Raw genomic sequence first — 19739 nt, forward strand, 5'->3', positions numbered from 1 at the left:
TTGGGCTCTCTGCTCAGCAGGGGAGCCTGCTTCCTCCTCTCTCTGTCTCTCTGCCTGCTTATTATCTCTCTCTCTCTGTGTCAAATAAATAAATAAAATCTTTCAAAAAATAAAATAAAATAAATAAACAAATAAAGTACCCAACTAAAAAAGAGAAAGAAGGAAAAAGCCCAACAATTAAAATCAACTAGGATGTGGGAAAGAACTCAAAATGGAATATAAATAGTAACCAACAAACCTAACTGTTTACAAATGAATTAAGTAACCACACTAAAAGGCGAAGAAAAGAACTGACCTCAGTAACTTAGTAAAAACACATTTTGGCTGAATAAGGACAAAAAGAAATGTATATAAAGATTGTGCTCTAGTTAATAATTTTGTTTCTCACAGGGTTGGGTTAGCAATTCTGAAACTATTTTATGTGTACACCAGAACTGAAGAAAGAAGCATGTATCCCCAGATGATGGGAGCCAGATCTTTCACTGTTGGAGGAAACACTTCAAGTAAAGAGAAAAGATAGAATAATCGCTGTGGTGTTGAATGGAATCGGAGGTATCACGAATATGAACTCATGGTGTGTGTGTGTGTGCGCGCACATGTGTATGTGTGTGTGTGAGATACACACGCACACACAGATAGATGCAGAGATAGATGTAAATAATTTTTAGCTCTGTCTGCTGAAAGGGCTTAGGAATAATGGTAAATAGTAAGATGCCCACCTTGTGCTCTGATTTTGGTTTCTAATATCATTCTTCAACAGAGGGAACCAGGGTTCTTCGGAGAAGTGGTTAATTCCAGGGCTCTGAGTGGGGGAGAGACACAATGAGGTTTCATTTTGAAGAGATTAATCTGTCCACAGAGAGGAAAATGGATTAGGAGAGTCGGAGCAGATAAGTAAGACCCATGAGGAAGTTACTGCAATAGTCCAAGTTAGAGACAAAGGTAAGAAGATGTGAGGTGGAATATACAGTGGTGGAGGATGAGAGGAAGAAAACAGGTTTGAAAGATGTTTAGGAAGTCAGTGAGGCAAGAGCTGGTGACAGGCTGGGTATGGGCAGTAAAGGAAAAGGAAATAGTCATTACTCCCGCACTGAATGTCCACACGGATGAGTGCGTCATTAACCACCGCAGAGCAGGCTTACATAAACCTTTGTCCATCCTGTCACAGATAGGCTGAGTTTGGGATGCCTTTGGGACATCCAAGTGAGGGCATAAGTAAAGAGTTAAATATACATAATTGGAATAAGGGAAGGAGGTCAGGGAGTCTTCGGCACACAGGTGGCAACTGGATTTTCTGTGTTAGCCACTGTACACGCACCAAACGTAAGGGCCCGCTTCCCCCCTCCAGTCGTACCCACTAGTTCTGGCAGCCCATATGGTGAGAAAGAAGACAACACCAGGGATGGCCCTTCAAACAGTGAGTTTCTCCTCCACTAGACTCTCTTGAAAACCACACTGACTCAAAGACAACTTGATCTCACCACCTCCCACAGGCAATCTGCTAGCAAGTCCTCTGCACTGCGCCTCTCCAGTCCACGCCTCCCTCCTCACCCTGCGGCTGTGCCTCAGTGTCGGCCTCCAGGCCCCCCCGCCACTCAGCCGCAGGGATCTTCCTCAGGGTTATGCCTCCTTCCTGCCCTACCGCTTGAGATCATAGCGAGAGCGTTATCCTAACAGCTCATATTTATAGAGTGCTTTAGACGCCGTGTTTAAATCTTTCCACGGGTTATCTCATGAATGTTCACAAAGTTCTGAGACAGGCATTTTCCTTTTCTTCCTTCCTTCCTTTCTTTTTTTCTTCCTCTTTCTTTTTTTTTTTTCTTTCTGTCTTTTTTTTTACAAATAAAGAAATGGAGGCTTAGGAGAAGTTAAGTAACTTGATCAAGATTATGTAGGTATACGTGGTAGAGTCTAAATATGACCCTAGTTTATTCAATTCTAAAGCTTGTGCACTCAGCCGTCATGCTCTACATGCACTGTAAACAAGAAGGGGAGAATTACTATGAGAGAGAAGAAAGAAAGAACTTACTAAGAGAACGGAACTCTGTTACAGAAAACAGAAGTACATCCAATGAATACTTTTCATGTCTTTTTTTTTTTTTAAGAGATAGATTGATTTTAGAGACAGAGGGAGAGCAGCCATGGGGAGGGGCAGAGGGAGAGGGAAACTTTAGCAGACTCCTCACTGAGCTCAGAGCCCGACTCAGGGCTTGATCTCAAGACCCTGGGATCACGATCTGAACTGAAACCAAGTGTTGGACGGTTAACTGACTGTGCCACCCCGGGGCCTCTCATGTTCTGTTTAATAATCTTTCATGTCTGACTCTCAAGCACCTAGCTAGTCCCGTGCAGCTATATGTTCAACAAATATTTATTATGTCTCTTATGTAGCAGACACCCTACTGGGTGCTTGGTACACAGAAGTAGGAGACACGTTGCTCCTTGTGATACACTGTTTAATGGTCAAAGATTCTTTCCATCCCAGTATGCACTCACTTTTGAAATATGCTTTTGCAACATCTTCAAACCAGAGGTGGAGCCTCTGTCTCTAGCCCCTTGAATCTGGGCTGGCCTTGCAAACTGGTCTGATCAACAGAAGGTGGTAAAAATGATAGGAACGTGTCGGAGCCTAGGCCTCAAGAGAGCTTGTTAGCTTCTGGCTTTCTCTCTCTCGGAGGGCTACCTTGAAAACAACATGCAAGGAAGATGGTCTAAACTCCTGGAGGATGCAAGGTCATGGAGAAGAGATCTGAGACATCTCAGCCAGCGGCCAGCACCGATGGCCACACGCGTAAAGAAAGCCATCTTGGGCTTCCTGTTCCAGCCAGCCTTGCACCAGCCACATGCGTGGGCCCCAGTGACTGACCCAGGAGAGGAATTGTTCAGACAAGCCACAGAATTGTGAGAAGTAAGAAGTCATTGTTATCTTAAGCCACTTAGTTTTGGGGGTAATTTGTTACGTCACTAGAAATAATCAACACAGAAACCAATAGCTAAACAAGAGAGGTGCTGGCCTAACAAAAACCCACAGCGTTGACTTGAGGACTGGTGAGCGGACAGAAGCCAGGAAGGCAATGAAAAGACGATTACCAAAGGCTGAGACAGCAGAGAGGAAATTGCTGTTGGAGTTTGGAGAATGGTCAGTCGTATTATTCAATGGCAGAATAATTGGCAAAATGGGCAAAAGTTACCTGCAGTAGCTTAGAAGACAGAAAACATATCTAATGGATTTGTAGATACAGAATAGACTTCCAGGGGGCAATAGCTGAAGAAAAGATCAATTGGATTTTCTACCTGCCTGTGATAGGTGTGGGGAGAAAGAAAGAAAATTAGGAAAGAACTGCTCAGCTTGCAAGCAGAATCCAGAGGAAATACAGAGAGCCTACAATGTGCCAGGTTAGAAAAGAAAGTTGTTTAGCATATTCATTCTTTCCAGCTAATTTTACTGAGAGTATTTTAGTAAAATATGACTTAAGGATAAAGATCCAATCAAGAGTATTACTGTGAAACTCTTTTTTTTTTTTTAAGACCTCAAAAATATCAAAGATGGTACATTGTAAAGTACTGTAAGCTACACAAAAGAACTTCTAAGAACTTCAAGGGCATTTTCCTACAGCAGCCTGAGCCACTCAAAGTAGAGAGAGGTCCGTCTGAGAAATAATTATGGATGTAGTTTTGGAACATGGAATGAATCCAGTCAAAATCATAGGGAACCCACGAAATTTTTAAAGAAGGTTTTATTTATTTGAGAGAGAGGGAAGGAGAGAAAGCACAGGAGCAGGGGGAGGAGCAGAGGGAGAAGAGAGAGAAGCCCAAGCAGACTCCCTGTGAGCGTGGAGCCTGATGCGGGGCTCAATCCCATGATCGTGACCTGAGCGGAAATGAGGAGTCAGATGCTTAACCGAGGGCCACCCAAGTGGCCCCTGAAACCCATGAAATTTCCCAGGTAACTGTATCACAAAGAGTATCACTAGCTTGAACCGCTGAGGCTATTCAAGACAAACAGGAGCCTCTGGAACCTCAACTTCCTATAGGCGGGAAACAGGCTGAGAAAACTGTTTAGGTGCAAACACGGGCTTATGTCTTACAGAAAAGGAAGATGTCTCAGAGAGCAGCACCAAGAATCCTGGTAGAAGAGCCAAGAGCCAAGGGCCAAGGAGAATAATCGAATAGGAAACCATACATAGGGGAAAACCATACCCTAATCGAGGAACATTCTATACTTCTAGCAATGCTAATGTATAACCAGTTGGCTTTCAGAATTGCTATGAACTAGTGACTGCTATGTACCTCTTTTTTCTCCGCTTTTGGAACAAAGGTGTCTACTGTGGTTATGCTGTCCCTGCCTCACTATTGCTTGTTGGGCCTGTGTGTGTGGGAGGTGATAATGTGTGTTTTTGGTGGGCTAGTCCCTGAATTGGAAAGAGTCATACTGGGGGGGGGGGTGTTGATTATTTATTTATTTATTTGAGGGAGAGACAGCGAGAGTGCACAAGTAGGGGGAGCAGCAGCAGAGGGAGAGGAAGAAGCAGGCTTTCCACTGAGCAGGGAGCCTGATGCGAGGCTCACTCCTAGGACCCAGGGATCATGCCCTGTGCCGAAGGCAGAGGTTTAATTGACTGAGCCACCCAGGTGCCCCTGTCCCTGGGGAATCTTGACAACATCTGGATGTGACATATGTCTCCAGATCCCAAACTTCAAGCTTAATGTGATAACTGAGATGACATTTTGGGGTCCAGAGATAATTTTGAGAAGACTGTGCCTGTGGGAGGAATGTGAATAATCTGTGACCAAAAAGGAATTGTGATAGATTACTAGCCAAAAATTGCTCCCATCCTAGTATGCACAGAAGTTGAGTAAATTTCTCCATATCATTCAGTCTAGGCTGGCCATACAACTTGCTTCGAGCAATAGGATATAGCATGCAAATTCTGGAGCCTACTCCTCAAGGGGTCTTGTAGCTTCTGCTTTTGCTTTCTTAGAATGATGCTGGGAGACCACTGTGTAGGGAGGCCAGTCTAGCCTATTGGAGGATGAAAAGCCATATAAAGCAGAGTCAAGGAATCCCAGCTCATAGCCAGTATCAACTGCCAGACATTTAAGTCAGTCTATCTTAGACCATCCGATTCAACTCACCTTCTACCTGAATGGAGCCACATAAGAGAGACCAGGTGAAAATGCAGTGGAACTGCCCAGTTGGCCCACAGAATCATGAGAAATAATAAATTATTATTTTAAGCCACTTAGTTTTAGTGTACTTTTGTTTTGGGGGTGTGTGTGTGTGTTTTGTGTTTTGTTTTTTACATAGCAGCACATAATGGAAACAACCCTGATCTCAAGATCTTGCAATCTCCTGGAAAAAACAGATAAGCCAGAAATAACAGTAAAAGGTCATGGTCTTCCTATTATGGAACTATAGAAGACTTATAGGAACATAAGCAGGAAGATGAAGCCTTGTTTAGTGGGGAGGTATGGCTGTATAAAGGAAGGAACATTCATTCTGAGATCTGAAAAAAAAGAGGCACTTTTATCCATATGGATGGGGAATTGTAATATGCAGTGACCTCAAGCTAAGAGAGAATGAGGAAATTCAACGTGGTTGTTACATCAGGGGAGTTTGGTTAACACTAGCTGAATGAATAAATGAATGAATATGTAACAGGGCATCAGACCTCTTCAAGGTATACATTACTGATGCATTATGACTGTACAGTGGGTTATGGAATTATATTCTGGATATGTTTGTGGTCATTCATGTGTACTTTTATGTGGCTGTTCTTGGCTAGATCATCAGTGTGGCTTAATAACGGTAGTTACTGAAGACCTATTACATGTCATGGGCCATAATATGTATTCTACATTAATTATTTGACTTCTATTCAAAACTACCTTGCAGGATAGAGAGTATGTACCCTTTTTTTTTTTTTAAACTGAAGTATAGTTGATACAATGTTACATTAGTTACAGGCGTGCAGCATAGTATTTTTGTTATGCTGTGCTCCCCACAAGTATAGCTACCATCTGTCTTCATAGGCACTATAATACCATTGACTGTATTCCCTATGCTATACCTTCCTTCCCCATGACTTATTCATTCCACAATTGAAGCCTATACCTCCCACACCCCTTCACCAATTCTGCCCATTGCCCCACTCCCCTCCTCTCTGGCAACCATCAGTTTGTTCTCTGTATTTATTAGTCTATTTCTGCCTTTTTTGTTTGTTCCTTTGTTGTTCTCCGAGTATTCCTCCCCCCAAACCCATTTTATAGGTAAGGAAATTAAGGTTCAGGGAGATAGAATGAATTGCCCATGCCCTGAATTGGGTCGCCATGAGATTTCATAGACTCTGGGGTCCACAAGGTCAAAACTATTTTTATAATAATACTAAGACGTTTTTTGCCTTTTTGGCTTTTGCACTTCAATTTCTGGAGGTTTCTCACTGTTCCTTAATTTTTAAGAATGGCTCAAAATGCTTGAATTGCTTTGGGCAAATAATATAATTTGTACAGAATACCTGTTTTCCTTCTGGGAGTCTGGAGTTGTAGTATATGCTGGGCAGAGGGCACCTATGTAACTGACCCCAATAAAAACCCTGGAATCCTAAGTGTAGGTGTGTTTTCTTGGTAGACAAAGGCTAACTGGTTGTTACAATTCATTGCTGGAGGAATTAATCATATCTTGTGTGATTCCACTGGGAGAAGACTCTTGGAAATTTGCACCTGGTTTCTTCTAGACTTTGCTCCATGTGCTTTTCCCTTTGTTGATCTTGCTTTGTATCCCTTTGTTATAAAAGATCCTAGCTGTGAGTAGAAATACATGCTGAGTCTTGTGAGTACTCTTAATAAATTTCTAAACTTTGGGGGTGGGGAGTCTCGGGGGTCCCCAACGTACGAAGTGAAATCCAAACAGGATAAATTCTAAGAATCCATACTAAGACACACCATATTTAACTATTGAAAACTAAAGATAAAGAACAATCTTGAAAGCAGCCAGAAAGCAGTGACATGTTAGCTAGAAACATTCCTGAGGAACACCAATTGCAAATGACAGTGGATTTCTTGTCTGAAACCATGGAAGCCAGAAGTGGCACAGCCTCTTTCAAGTGTGGGAAGGAAAGAACTGCTAAGTGTGCATTCTGGATCTGGTTCATCAGCTCTTCAGGAATGAAATCAAAACATTCTCAGGCAAAGGAAGACTTAAATTATTGCTAGTGGAGCTACCCTTAAATACCAGCCAAAGGTTCTTCAGACAGAAAGGACATGATAAAAGAAGGAATCTAGTGCACTGGGAAAAAAAGACGAACACCAGAAAAAGAGAATTATGGGTATCTAAAAGAAACTACCCCTTTCCTTGTGGTTTTTATAAATTATATTTGGTAATTGAAACAAAAATCGTAATACCATCTGGTACCCTATCAAAGTAGGGAAGGTCAAGGTACCTAAATGGAAGTGAGGTTTCCACATTTCACTCAAAGTAGTAGAACTGGTTATAGGTCCCTTATAACTTATAGATACAATATACATAGCAATACATGGCAATACTCAGAGCAACCACCACAAAAACTGTAGAAAGAGATATACTCAAAACCACTATCAATCAAGATGGCACCCTAAAAGATGTTCAAGTACTCTATAGGAAGGGAAAAAAGAAAAAAAAACAGGGAGGAGAACCAGAGGAAATAAATAGAAAATAAATAATAAAATGATAGTCTTCAGTGTTGACATAATTACCTTAAATGTGAATGGACTGAGTACACCAATCAAGAGAACCCACAGTCCACAGGTTGACATCAGGTAACAAAGGCAATACACCTACCGTTTGGCTTTCTGGGGTCTCTTCCCTGCACATCTGGGGAAAGATGCTGCTCACGCAGGGGGCCTCTGTCTGGAGAGAGTCTGCCCGGAGATCCTCGATAGGCTGTCTCCTCAGGGTCCTGGGCTGCGTTGCTGGTGGGAGGCTGTTTGCCAGGAGCCTGGCTCTGCCTGTGGTGCTCAGCCTGGGTGTTGGGCATACAGGGAAGGGCTTGGGGTCTGCAGGAATCTGGGCTCAGTCTTCCCTTCTGCTGTTCTGCCTCCCTTCGTTTTTCTTCCTCTCGCTTCCTGGAAGCAAAGCCGATGAGGCAGAGGATAAAAATTAAAAGAATGTTACCCTTTCAAATGATCCTGAGATTTGAATTTTATGAGGAGCTACCACATCACAGGAGGGGCTTGGGAATGGACAGTTTCCATAATTTCCCAATTTTTGATCTTTTCTCCAGACCTTACAGCTCCAAAGATGATGGAGCTGATGAGAACCTTATAGACCAGGCCTTGCCCAGTTGGGGCACACATGATGGGAATCTCTGTGTTTGTGAGACAGGGCGCAATCCTAAGGTGTGTGTGCCCCAGCTTGTGTGGGATCCCTGCAACTACAGGCCTTTTCCTCCGATTCCAGAAAGCACATCTGAATGCGACCAAGCCTGACAGTCATAGGGACAAACTTTAATCTTCTCTATTTATTAAAAAAGACCATTGGTGAGCTTACGGGTACATGGAACAATCACTCAGCCCCTCACGATGGACGCTAACGCGCCTGTGAGCTGCAACACCGCTAACGAGGCAAACCCACCCATTTTGCAGATGAGGTCCAGAAGGCAGGATGATCTTCAAAAAGTCCTACACAAGTCCTGGTGGTGAGGCTGGCCCCTGTGGAGAGCAACCGACTAGAAGGAGGCTGGCCAGGAGGGGCCAGGCCACAGAATGAGAGGCCGTGGGAGGAGGACGAGGGCCTGAGGCAGGCCGTCCCGGTCCAGAAAGGGGCAAGTCGCTGGAGGATGAAGGGGCTGAGTTCAGGACAAGTTTGTTTGATCGACAGCATTAATTGCTGGGGACTTCCCAGGGAAAGAAACAGGGAAGAAAAAGAACATTTACTGAGCTTCTCCTGTGCCGGGCCCAGTGGGCCATCCCTTGAGGGACTTTGATTTCGGAGAAGACAGCTTGGAGAAAAGGACCTAACAAACGACAGGAGAAATGGTACACTTGGGAGCCTGCACGGAGGGGGTAGTGATTAATTTTGTCTGGCGGAGTTCAGATGTTCCCAGCTGCTGATTCTTAAAGATTTGGAGAGGTTTGCCAGATGGATGTGGTGGGAATGAGGACTTCAGCGTGAGGCAGCTGTTTGGGCAAGGGCACGGGGCATGGGAAAACAGGGTCTGTTCTGTCTCTTCTCATCTTCAAACAGTGCTTGAGGTACACAGCAGGTGCCCCATATGTGTGGTTCAGACGACCCAGGTACCGTGTAGGAAGAGAATCAGGCAGACACATAAAGGTTCAGGTTAAAGCAGAATGATTAGGGCTGTAGTGGAGAGAAGCCCACACTGGGAAGCATAAGAACTTTTCTAGTCCTGTCCCTGCCAATAACTACAAAATGGTATCGAGCCAGTCACTTTCCTGCTGGAGACTCAGTTTCCCCAGGTCTAACAGTTGTATGATAGTTTATAACCTGGAATCCATTTAGGGGTCTGTTTGGAAGCTAGATGTCTTTATAAAATCTGGGGTATCTTTTGTAATGAGATAGATTTCTTTTATTGTTATAGCTGGTATCAGAGTCCCTCGTGGGGGAGGGAGAGCCTTGTTTAGAAAAATATTTTAATCAGCCTGGGAACAGAATGGAAGGCGGGTAGCAGGTGAGCCCTTCAGGGCCTTGGTGGTGATTGGCTCTGAGGAGCGGAGGGCTGCTCCTGACAAAAAGAGAATATGTTTGAAGCTCCTGACAGGGAGGGAGAGATGAAAGAACATGAGAGAGAGAGAGAGAGAGGAGGGGGAAGAAAGGGATGATGAAAGGCTGGGTAGTGTGTACAGCGATGGCCAGGCCAAAGAGAACCTCCACGGGGAGCTGATGGACAAGGACTTTAGGTCTGTGCTCTTCACACTTTCATGAATGGAATCTCCTGAGATCTCGTTAAAATCCAGATTCCCATTTAGCAGCCTGGGGTGGGGCTCAAGATTCCGCATTGCTAACAGGCACCCAGGTTATAGAGGTGTTCCTGGTCCTCTGAACCACAACTTGAGGAGCAAGGCTTAAGACAATAGAAAAGCTTCATATGGACTGTTTTGTTTGTTTGGTTGGTTTTTGGCTTTTGGATTTTTTTTAGAGAGAAGGGGTTGAAGAGGGAGAGGGAGAATTTTTTTTTTTTTTTTTTTTTTGAGAGAGAATCTTAAGCAGGCTCCACGCTCAATGCGCTAGATCTCGACACCCTGAGATCACAACCTGAGCGGGTATCAAGTCAGATGCTTAACTGACTGATATGGACCATTAACTGTACCATGATGGGACATGAAATGGATTGTCCGCAATGACACCAAGGTCTGGGAAGGTCTCCCAGGATCCTATGTGCTGTTTTATAAGCAACCAGACAAGCTGCAGAGCTAAGATACCAGACATGGAAGCAGAAACAAGAATGAGGCAGAGACCATAAGCCTCCAAGAAGTCACAGAATTCAGACTTCACAGGCTGTGCGATTCGAGGCAATGTTTACTGAGGCCTCAAGGGACAGAGAAGACCCAGATGACAGCGATCTGGGTTCCCTTTGATATAAAGCCTTCAACCTCCCCTTCTGAAGGTCGCCTGTCCCATGGCAGAGCTCCTGATCTGGGCGCCAAGCCTGTTTATCTGGTCGTTTCCGACTGAGCCCCATTCCTAGCAAGAGTGGCTGGGCGGACCGTGCTGACTCCTGTACAGCTCTGATATTTTCATTTGACTCTGGTTTTGTCCCACGCTTTGCCGAGTGCTGACACCTGAGCACTGCACCCTACAAGCCAGGGGGACAGCCTGTCATCGTCAGCGCCGGAGAGTCACCTGGAAGCTAGCAGGCGCCATTTCAGCGTGAGCTGTCTGGGAGAAGGCTGCTGTTCCGGAGAAGCTGGAAGCATCTGGGCGGCTGAAGTGCCACTAATTGATGGAGCAGCCGTGCTCCCGGCAGGAGGGGGACGGCTGCTCTTTTTACATGAACTGATGAAGGGAACCGCTCTAGGAGAATATTGGTCCTGCAGACAGACCCGCATGTGAGGCTGTCTGCCTTGGCATCTATGTGGATCTCGCTGCTGTTAAGAAGGGCTCGGAAGTGATAAATTAGACTTTTGGTCATTTCTCTTTCTTAGGGAAACCAAATAGCTTTCCTTTTCAATTCCAAGAAGCCGCTTCCACTCAGGTCCTGGGCAAACCCCATCACTGTGGACCTTTTTGGGCCAACAGCGGGGGCAGCCACAGGACCCCCAGACCATCCAGCCTTCTAGAGTGATCAGAATGGCCAGAGACCCAGGGCGCTCTGAAGACTTGTTTGGAACGGGACGTTTGTAGGAAAGTGTTTTTTTCATGTTGGTAGAACTAAGTAGAGCAGATTTAGAAGGAAGACTGTAATAATCAGAATATATCATTAGACCCTATTAATAGAAATAAATAAATGTTTAAACAAATTGACACATTTAAAAAATCTTCAGGTGGCCGGTGGCCCACAGCCATGCAGTTCCCCAGAGCTGTGGCTCTTGATATAAAAGTAATGATCATTGTGGAAAAGTGGGTGGGATTAGAACCGGGACCACAACCTATTTACATGTTGCTGCCTTAAAACAAAAGCAACAGCAGCGACACACACACACACACACACACACACACACACACACACACACACGTTACAGTCCAGAACATGATCTTTCATGTACGCGTCCCTGGGAAATAAGATCCAGCTCCACGGCTCCTGGTCTGAGTTCAAAGGAATCTCAATTTATTCACTTTTATTTGGTAGATAAGGAAATTGAAGCAGAGTGATAAGTGACTTACCCATGATACTCTCTCCCTCTGCCTCTGCTCCTCCCTGACCACCACTTCTCAAAGAATGAAGTGGGTCATATGAAGAAACTGGCAGCCACTCATCAGAATAGCCATTACCAGCATTTCAAACTAAGTTCAGATGCAGCTTTTAGTTCTAAACTCTTAGACTCAGTAATTATTGTGAAATTTAAGTGTTTTATCTCCAAATAATTTATTATGAATGTCTGAAGATCTAGTAATCTTCATGGGGGTTAGGTTATAAACTTGACCTATTTTTGTCAAATTTGGAAACAAATACCAGAGAAAGAACCCAATGCTATTCTAGTTTATATGAAAAATTAAAGAGAAAAAAAAATCCCATCGATGCACAGCAGATAACATTTTAGCAGGAAATTTACTAAATGGTGGAATCTTAATGCATAAAGTAGTTTTACCTTGTTTTCTCTTTTTTTCTATTATCTTAAGGGGAACTGACTAGACAACAATTTTTGATGGGCTGCCCATTAGTCTGGTTTGTACTCTTTTCTGGAGCAATATTTGCAGGTCCACAGAGGCTCATAGTATAGAAAAGTGAGAAAGTCAGTTGAAGATGAGGTCCTTGACAATGTCCAGTTCAGGTTCTGTGCATCACAGAGCAAAGAAAGTCTCCAGACTGTGGGCTGAAGGAACCGGGTGTGTCACCCTGGGGAGAAAGATATAAGGGCCAAAACGCTCCTGCAGATCTCTGAAGGGCCACCAGGAGGCAGCAATGTGGTCCGGAGTCATTCTCCACTCACCCCTGCAAAAACAGACCTGAGACCCTAGGATGGGGATGTCTACAAATGAGCAGCCTAGAGGACAACTGCAGAAATGGGCCCATAAGAAATTCAGTGATCAAAAGATTGCTGGGGCACACCTGGGTGGCTTGGTTGGGCATCTGCCTTCAGCTCGGGTCACGATCCCAGGGACCTGGGATTGAGTCCCCTGTCGACTCCCTGCTCAGTAGAGTCTGCTTTTCCCTTTGCCCCTCCCCACCAGTCATGCTTGCGCTCTCTCTCTCTCTCTCACAAAAATAAATACATAAAATCTTTTTTTTTTTTTTTTAAAGATTGCTTGATGTGCAGAGAGTCAGATGAAGGGCCATAATTTAAGTGTCTTGGACGTCCAGTGGCTTCAGCATCTCAAGACTGGGTGTGTTTGCTTGCACAGTGTGCACAATGTGGCACAGACCCACCTCTGGGCCTGCACAGTGGGAGTCCCGGAAGGTGATGCTGTTCTCTACTCTCTGATGTGGCTTCCACAGAGAGTTGTAGTGGCCCAGTTGAGCAAGAATTAATTAATTCTGTCAGAGACCGCAGAAAGAAGCAAGCTCTTCCCCGCTGCAGTGGGGTACTCAAGTTGCCACTGCTGTGAAGGCAGGACCTCAGAGATGTTTGAAAACTGGGACTAAAGTGGCTCTCACAGAAAAGGGACGTCTACCTAAGCAGGTCCTGTTGTTCCAATTCACCCGGGCTTTGTCCTCATGACATTCTTGTTTATAGTCTCAGTGTAGGCTTGGAACTGACTAATTTTCTTACTTTTCTCAAAAATGTAGGAGGAACTTGGTGTGCTCTGCCATGCTAGTTAACTTTCAGAGTAACAGGAAGATTTTTTTTTTATTAAACTATGTTGCAGAACGGATGATGGTGGCTTGGTACCACTCTTTCAACAATTCCTGGAAACAAGAGGGGGAACAACTGAAGGAGCACTGGGGTAAGAGAAAAACTGGCTAGGGACCCGGTTCTGGTAGAAGTAAAATAAAATAATAATAATAATAAAAGAAGTAGGGCTGTTCCTTGCTGGCCTACCAAGATGGCGCCAGCAGCTGGAGACGGCCTCCAGCATAAGTGCGGCTGGTAGGAACCCCGGCTTAGGGGAGGGCTGAGATTCTGGTGCCGTCTTTCTCCTTTACTGGCTGTGGGTTCAGGAACGTTAACCTCTGCGAAGCCCCATCTGTAAAATGAGATGAAGGACGGCTGCCCTGTCTTTCCTTACGGAATGATCAGGTGGACTGAATGCAGTAACACGTAAGACCCTTGTAAGCTGTAAAGCACTGTATAAATATCACTGATCACTATTACTTTTGTGTAAAGCTGTTAAGAGAAGGCTTCCCTGTGACAGGATCTGGTGAGAAGTGAAGAAATTCGTGTTTGGCATGAACGCCATGCAGTCTAAGAGCGAGAGGGCTGGGCCTAATGATATTTTCAGAAATGCTCATCGTTGAAGCCGCACAACTCCCTTTTCTGTGAGAGCCGTTTCATTATTATTATTTTTAAGGTTTTATTTATTTATTTGAGAGAGAGAATGAGAGAGAGAGGGAGAGCACAAGCTGGGGGAGAGGCAGGAGCAGACTCTCGGTTGAGCAAAGAGCCTGTCATGGGGCTCGATCCCAGGATCCTGAGATCACGACCTGAGCTGAAGGCAGATGCTTAGCTGACTGGGCCACCCAGGTGCCCTGTGGGAGCCATTTTAATCATACCTCTCCGACCTGTTGTAGGTCCCGCTTTCATGGCTGTGGAAACTTATATACTGCCCTGGAGTGGGAAAGAGCCTGCCTGTTTCTGCAGTGTCTGACAGAATGTTCTTCTCAAAACGGGGCATATACAACTCTCTATGGAAGCCACATAACAGGGTCTCCTGTTCAAGTAAATGCAGTGGTGAACCCCTTTGCTCTTATGCTTCTTTTAAAAATGAGAATACAGAACTATCATAAACCTGTCAAGTGGTAATTTGCTCATGATAAATATGGAGGGAGGTAGGAAGCCAAATGCACAATTCTAGAAGCACCAGTGTCTGTTGTGAGGATAAATGGAACATAAATGTATCTCCTGCCTGAGTAAGGCAAACAAATTAAAGTGGTACACTCACGGAGTTTCACAGACTCAAAGGGGACGGAAGAGGGTGTGTGGTCCAAGCCTCGCACTTGGCTGAGAGGGAAAATAAGGCCTAGAGTGAGAAATGACTCATGCAAGGTTTCACACTCACTGTAGGAACAGTGATCGAACGTTTACAATTAAATGCTTATTAAATAGGTATTTTAAGACTTTGGAGATACGGAGATACAGAATATAATCCCTGTTCCCAAGGTACTGTGGATCTCGGGGGGAGTCAGACCCCTTCACTCCCATAGATGGTTCTGCACGTGATGGGTTCTAGATGTGATAGAGGCTAACACAGAGATAGGGATGTGAGAGGCAGTCACTGTGTGGAAGGAAAAAAAAAAAAAACACCTAGAAGGAATGTCAAAATGAGCAAGAGAGAAGCGAGAGATTGTTTTAGGCAGAGGCAAGAGCAAGGACACACAACCTAGCTCTCACAGAATCGTTCACTCAGAAGAGATCTCAAAGACTAGTTCTCTATATAATTAAAAAAAAATTCCTTGTATACTCTCCTGGAGAGATGATAATTCCCTTTCGGCTGGAACATTTCCAGTGAGAAGAGACTGATTACCTCAGAGGACAGAAAAGCTTCCGCGCTAACCTTTTCAGTCGGTACTCCGCCGTGTGTAGGGGCTGTGCGACACTGTCTCTTCATTGTCGCTGAATAACAGGCTGAAGAATATCTGGGTTCTGACTTCCTCTCGAGGGAATAAGAAAATGTCACATGTCTTTGAACCTTTGACTTACAGAATGTTAGAGTTGGGCGGGAGAGAGGGGGAAGCTCAGATATCATTTTGTCAAATGGTTTTTAAAAATCTCCTTGTGACTCATGGACCTTTTTTGAAATCGTGATAAAAAAAATGTATAGATCTTCACTGCCTGAAATATACCTATGCTCACAATATACAAACCACTGCATTTAGTTTTGGGGTATTCATGGGGCCCCAATGACCATCCCGGATTAAGAAATCTTTTCATTGTATTAATGGGAAACTGAGGCTCGGAGGGGTGGGATGGTATGGAGTAGAATCACAGGAGTGATTTCCAGTCGGTCCGACTGCAGTATGAGCAGAAGCCAGGCCTCTGGGTCAACCCTGTGGTTGTCTGTAAGTGACAGACTGAAGGTGTTCCAGGAAATGGAACTGGATCTATTATGAGGAGAAAAGGACTCTTGGGGTAGGAGTGGAGTACCTACTCTACTGATCTGAAAGTTTGTTTATGGAAAAATGTTTAGATTTTTCTCTTTTGCTTCAAGGGGTATCTCAAGACCAAAAGACAGAAAAGAACTTCTGCCAGATAGAACTGTCCCTGACTGGTTTGTGCTGCTTGAATTCTTTGTCACTTGACTTTCCGAGGACACAGAACAACTTCCTTAGAAGGGACTGTGGCATCCCAAAAGTTTGAACTTGGTGACCCAAACTGGACTTGATTATGTTCCTCTGGGAGACCCGCGTAATCTCTCACTATAGCCTGGAGGAAGCAGCTCAGGGCCCCAGAGACCATGGAAAGTTCCGGAAAGTGAAAAAAATGAGAAAGTGAGGTAAGTTCAGGATGGCCAAGCCCTCCTGCGTGAGGGGAGGGAGGTAGTTGTGTAGAGAAATGGGCCTCAGAGATAAAAGTGGAGGCAGACAGGTAAAGGGTCTCCTGCAGCACAGTGGATGGGATTCAAGAGTGATGGCTGGCACACAGCAGCGGGACCGAAGATGGAGGCAAGAGCACATTTCAAGAGGAATTCACAGAATCAATGGTAGCAGCCGCCTCGGGGAAATAAGGAGGCGAGAAGAGAGATGGGCTGTGGTGGAGAGTTGCAGGTTTCAGGGTGAGTCTGAAGTGACAGTGACAACAGGACACACAAATGGAAAGTGCTGGCAAGTCACAAAACGACAGCGAAGGGGAAATGCCTGGTAGGAGACTGAGGACGTGGAATCAGAGTTCCAGGAGGTCAGGATGTGAGACCGAGTGAGGGACGGTCTACGGACATGAAGTCACTCAGGCTTCAAGAGTAGACACCTTCCCAGTGGAAAAGAGCTGAGCATGAGGAGAAGTCTAGGGAGCGAGTGCGCAGAGCCGACCGCAGTGAGGAGGTGGTGTGATCGAGACGATGTGAGAAGGAAGAGGCAGAAGAGAGCTGAGATCCGAGAGTGAAACAGAAACCCAGCGCCCAGGAAGCTTCCGGGGAGAAGAGTGAGCAACACAGACACAGTCTCATCTTATGTGCCTTCAGCCGTGTGCTGTGGCAGGTCGGTGACAGAAATGTTCATTTTGGCAACAACAAAGGTGGTACAGTGTGAGTTATAGAGTGCTTTTAAGTGGATTATAGCTATTTCTTAAATGGTATTTTCTAAAACCACAGGCCTTGGAAAATAGGACTAAAACTTCACTCTCTCAATTTCTCTCTCAGTAAATGAAAGTAATTTTAACTTTCATAAGCTCCCTTCACATCATTGCTTTAAGGAAGGTGATCCGAGCCCTCCTAACGAGCCACGCCGGGAGAGGTACGCCAGGTGACAGGACGTGTCTGGGTCGCCTTAGCCAGGGAGGCGGCAGTGGCAAGGACTGAAGTTAACATTCTGATTTTTTGTTCCTTAAAGCAAAAACCGGAGGCGAAATTAAACACTGGCTCAGATCTTAAGAAATAACTTTTGAGAAATAAAATTAAAACAAATGAAATCAGTTTCTTTTCCATTTAAATATTTCCCTTGGAGCTCGATGCCCCAAGAACTGTAAAAGGTGATGGTCAGACTGTGAGAAATTTGTTTACTTCCAATAATGACACCTAATAAAGAAAGGACTGTGACTGAGAAACAGGAAAGGAGATTATAAGTTTCCAGTTTGGGCAATTTCAGACATATCACAGTAAGCACAGCTCCCACGTAAAAGGGTTTTTAAAAATGAGCTTCAGAAACGAAGCACTAGGACAAGGAGGACACACCTTCCATGACGCTAACCAGGATAACAACTAGTGGGGGGCTGGACAAGATGGTTCCTGAAGCCCCTCACCCTTTCAAGCCCTCACGGCTGGGAGTCACAGAAGGCCTAGTCAGGAAAAGAAAAAAAAATCTTACGACTCTCTTTAAGCATGTCCTGATGTGAAAGGCCGTCCACTGTATAGGAAATCTTCTGACAAATGGATTCCTGGTTCTCGGCTCTACACTGACCCAGCAGAGCATGTCCGAACTCTCGGCGCTGGGCATGTGGCCTCTGGGCAGCACCAGGGGCAAAGGAGAGGAGGGAGAGGCTGAGATCGTTAACAGTGAAGATCCAGGGGTTTCCACAGACCTGGAGACTGTCTTCAAGTCAGCTGGTCTAACCTGTTGTGTCTCACAGATGAAAAAACTGAGACACAGAGAGAGGAATGCTGTGTTTCGCCACAGACCCTCTATTCTGCTGGAAAGGGAGTCTGGGGACTCTGGGCCCCCCTCTCTATAATGACAAAGTGAAATGCATTTGGACGAATAGGCTCCTTAGGGGGGGTGGGGGGGACGTACAAAGTCAGTCAAGTTGACTTTGTAGAATCCCACCTCATATTCAGGTAGGTATGATTTCAAATCCTAAAAACAGACTCTCGCACGTTAAAACTGGAGTTTATGAAAACATAAGCTAGAAGGAGAAACCACGCTCTGGCCCTTGCGGGGAATCTTTAACTTGCAACTCGGGATCATGTGCCACGTGCATTCCCCACTTAGAGCGGTCACTCTCGTGCTGGGAACTTCTGTAAGGCCGGAAAAAGAGGCACGTAGACAGACCTTAGGTTAAACTGGATCCTCTGGTCATAAGTGAAGAGAAGAAAGCCTCACAAAGAGAACAGTGCAAGGTCAGGTTCCCGAGGGTGCCGCTAACTGTGGTGGCTTCACTCACAGAAACTGGGCTCTTTCCGTCGGTCCTACCTACCCAAAGCTGCCATTATGGTCAGCATCCCCATTCACAGTGGTATTTAACTTTTCACTAAAAAGATTTATCCTGCTTTTTATTATTATTTTAGATGATTATTTATTACACTTATGCTTCCCCCTTGTGGGCAAGATTGGAAGGATTCAAGATTGGGAAACATTTAAGGTGCAGCCAGGAAGTTACCAGTCAGTTGTCTATCCCATCAGAGGTTTTGGCGTCTACACCTACCGATGCAGCATTCTTCTCCTGCTGTTTAAACTACCCAGCGGGGGTTCTCATGCATTCTCCCAGGAGCCACCGCTCTTCCGCTTCCCCTAAGCACCCTGAGGTGATCTCTGAAAATGGTTTGTTATTTGCTCAGCCCAGAAAACTGTACAAAATCATGCAAATCAAGAGGTTCAAATCTTCATGTTCACTTTAAGAACACACATGAAACTGCCCAGGCCATCTAGGGTGTGCGTATCCGGAATGCCACCAGGTACAGGAAGGATGTCACTCTGCAGAAGCAATGCGTGCCATTCCATCATGACAATGGTGGAGTTGGTCCGTGTGGCCGGGACAAACAGTGGGGATGCACACAGGGTCGGTGGCCCAAAGAGAGTGCTGAATTTTTCCTGCCCATGCTTAAAAATACGGGGAGTCATGCTGACCTGAAGGGTTTAGATGCAGATTCTCTGGTCATGGAGCATAACCTGGTCAAGAAAGTGCCTGAGACTTGGTGTGGAACTTACAGGGCTTGAGGCCCAATTAACCCACACATGCTCTCTCCCTGCTGCACCGAGATGATCCCCACTGAAAAGGAGCAGATTGTTCCTAAACCAGAACAGGAGTTTGCCCAGGAGGAAAAGATATCCCAGAAGAAACTGAAGAAACAAAACCTTATGGCCCAGGAATTCATACTGCAGAGGATAAATGCAAATAAAAGTAAGTAAGTAAGTGGGGTATCTGGGTGGCTCAGTGGGTTAGATAGCCTCTGTCTTCTGAGGTCATGATCTCAGGGTCATGGGATCAAGCCCTGCATCGGGCTCTCTGCTCGGTGGGAAGCCTGCTTCCCCCTCCCCTGCCCCTCGCTCCACCGCCCCCCACCCCGCCTCTCTGCCTACTGTGATGTCTCTCTGTCAAATAAATAAATAAAATCTTAA

At 45.2% G+C, this 19739-nt stretch overlaps 1 protein-coding gene and 1 pseudogene across 2 annotated transcripts in view; one reads left to right on the plus strand and one right to left on the minus strand.

Moving 5' to 3' along the window:
* INVS (inversin) overlaps window positions 1-19739 on the minus strand; it is a 166135-nt gene that overhangs the window by 29131 nt on the left and 117265 nt on the right. For both annotated transcript variants that reach the window (XM_032307961.1, XM_032307962.1), the window contains one exon: window positions 7817-8100. In XM_032307961.1, coding sequence (XP_032163852.1) covers window positions 7817-8100 — 284 coding nt within the window. The remainder of the gene's footprint in view (window positions 1-7816; window positions 8101-19739) is intronic.
* Window positions 18829-19529, plus strand: LOC116570835 (annotated as a pseudogene).

This window comes from Mustela erminea, chromosome 12, assembly GCF_009829155.1.
Source record: "Mustela erminea isolate mMusErm1 chromosome 12, mMusErm1.Pri, whole genome shotgun sequence".
Classification (NCBI taxonomy): Eukaryota; Metazoa; Chordata; class Mammalia; order Carnivora; family Mustelidae; genus Mustela; species Mustela erminea.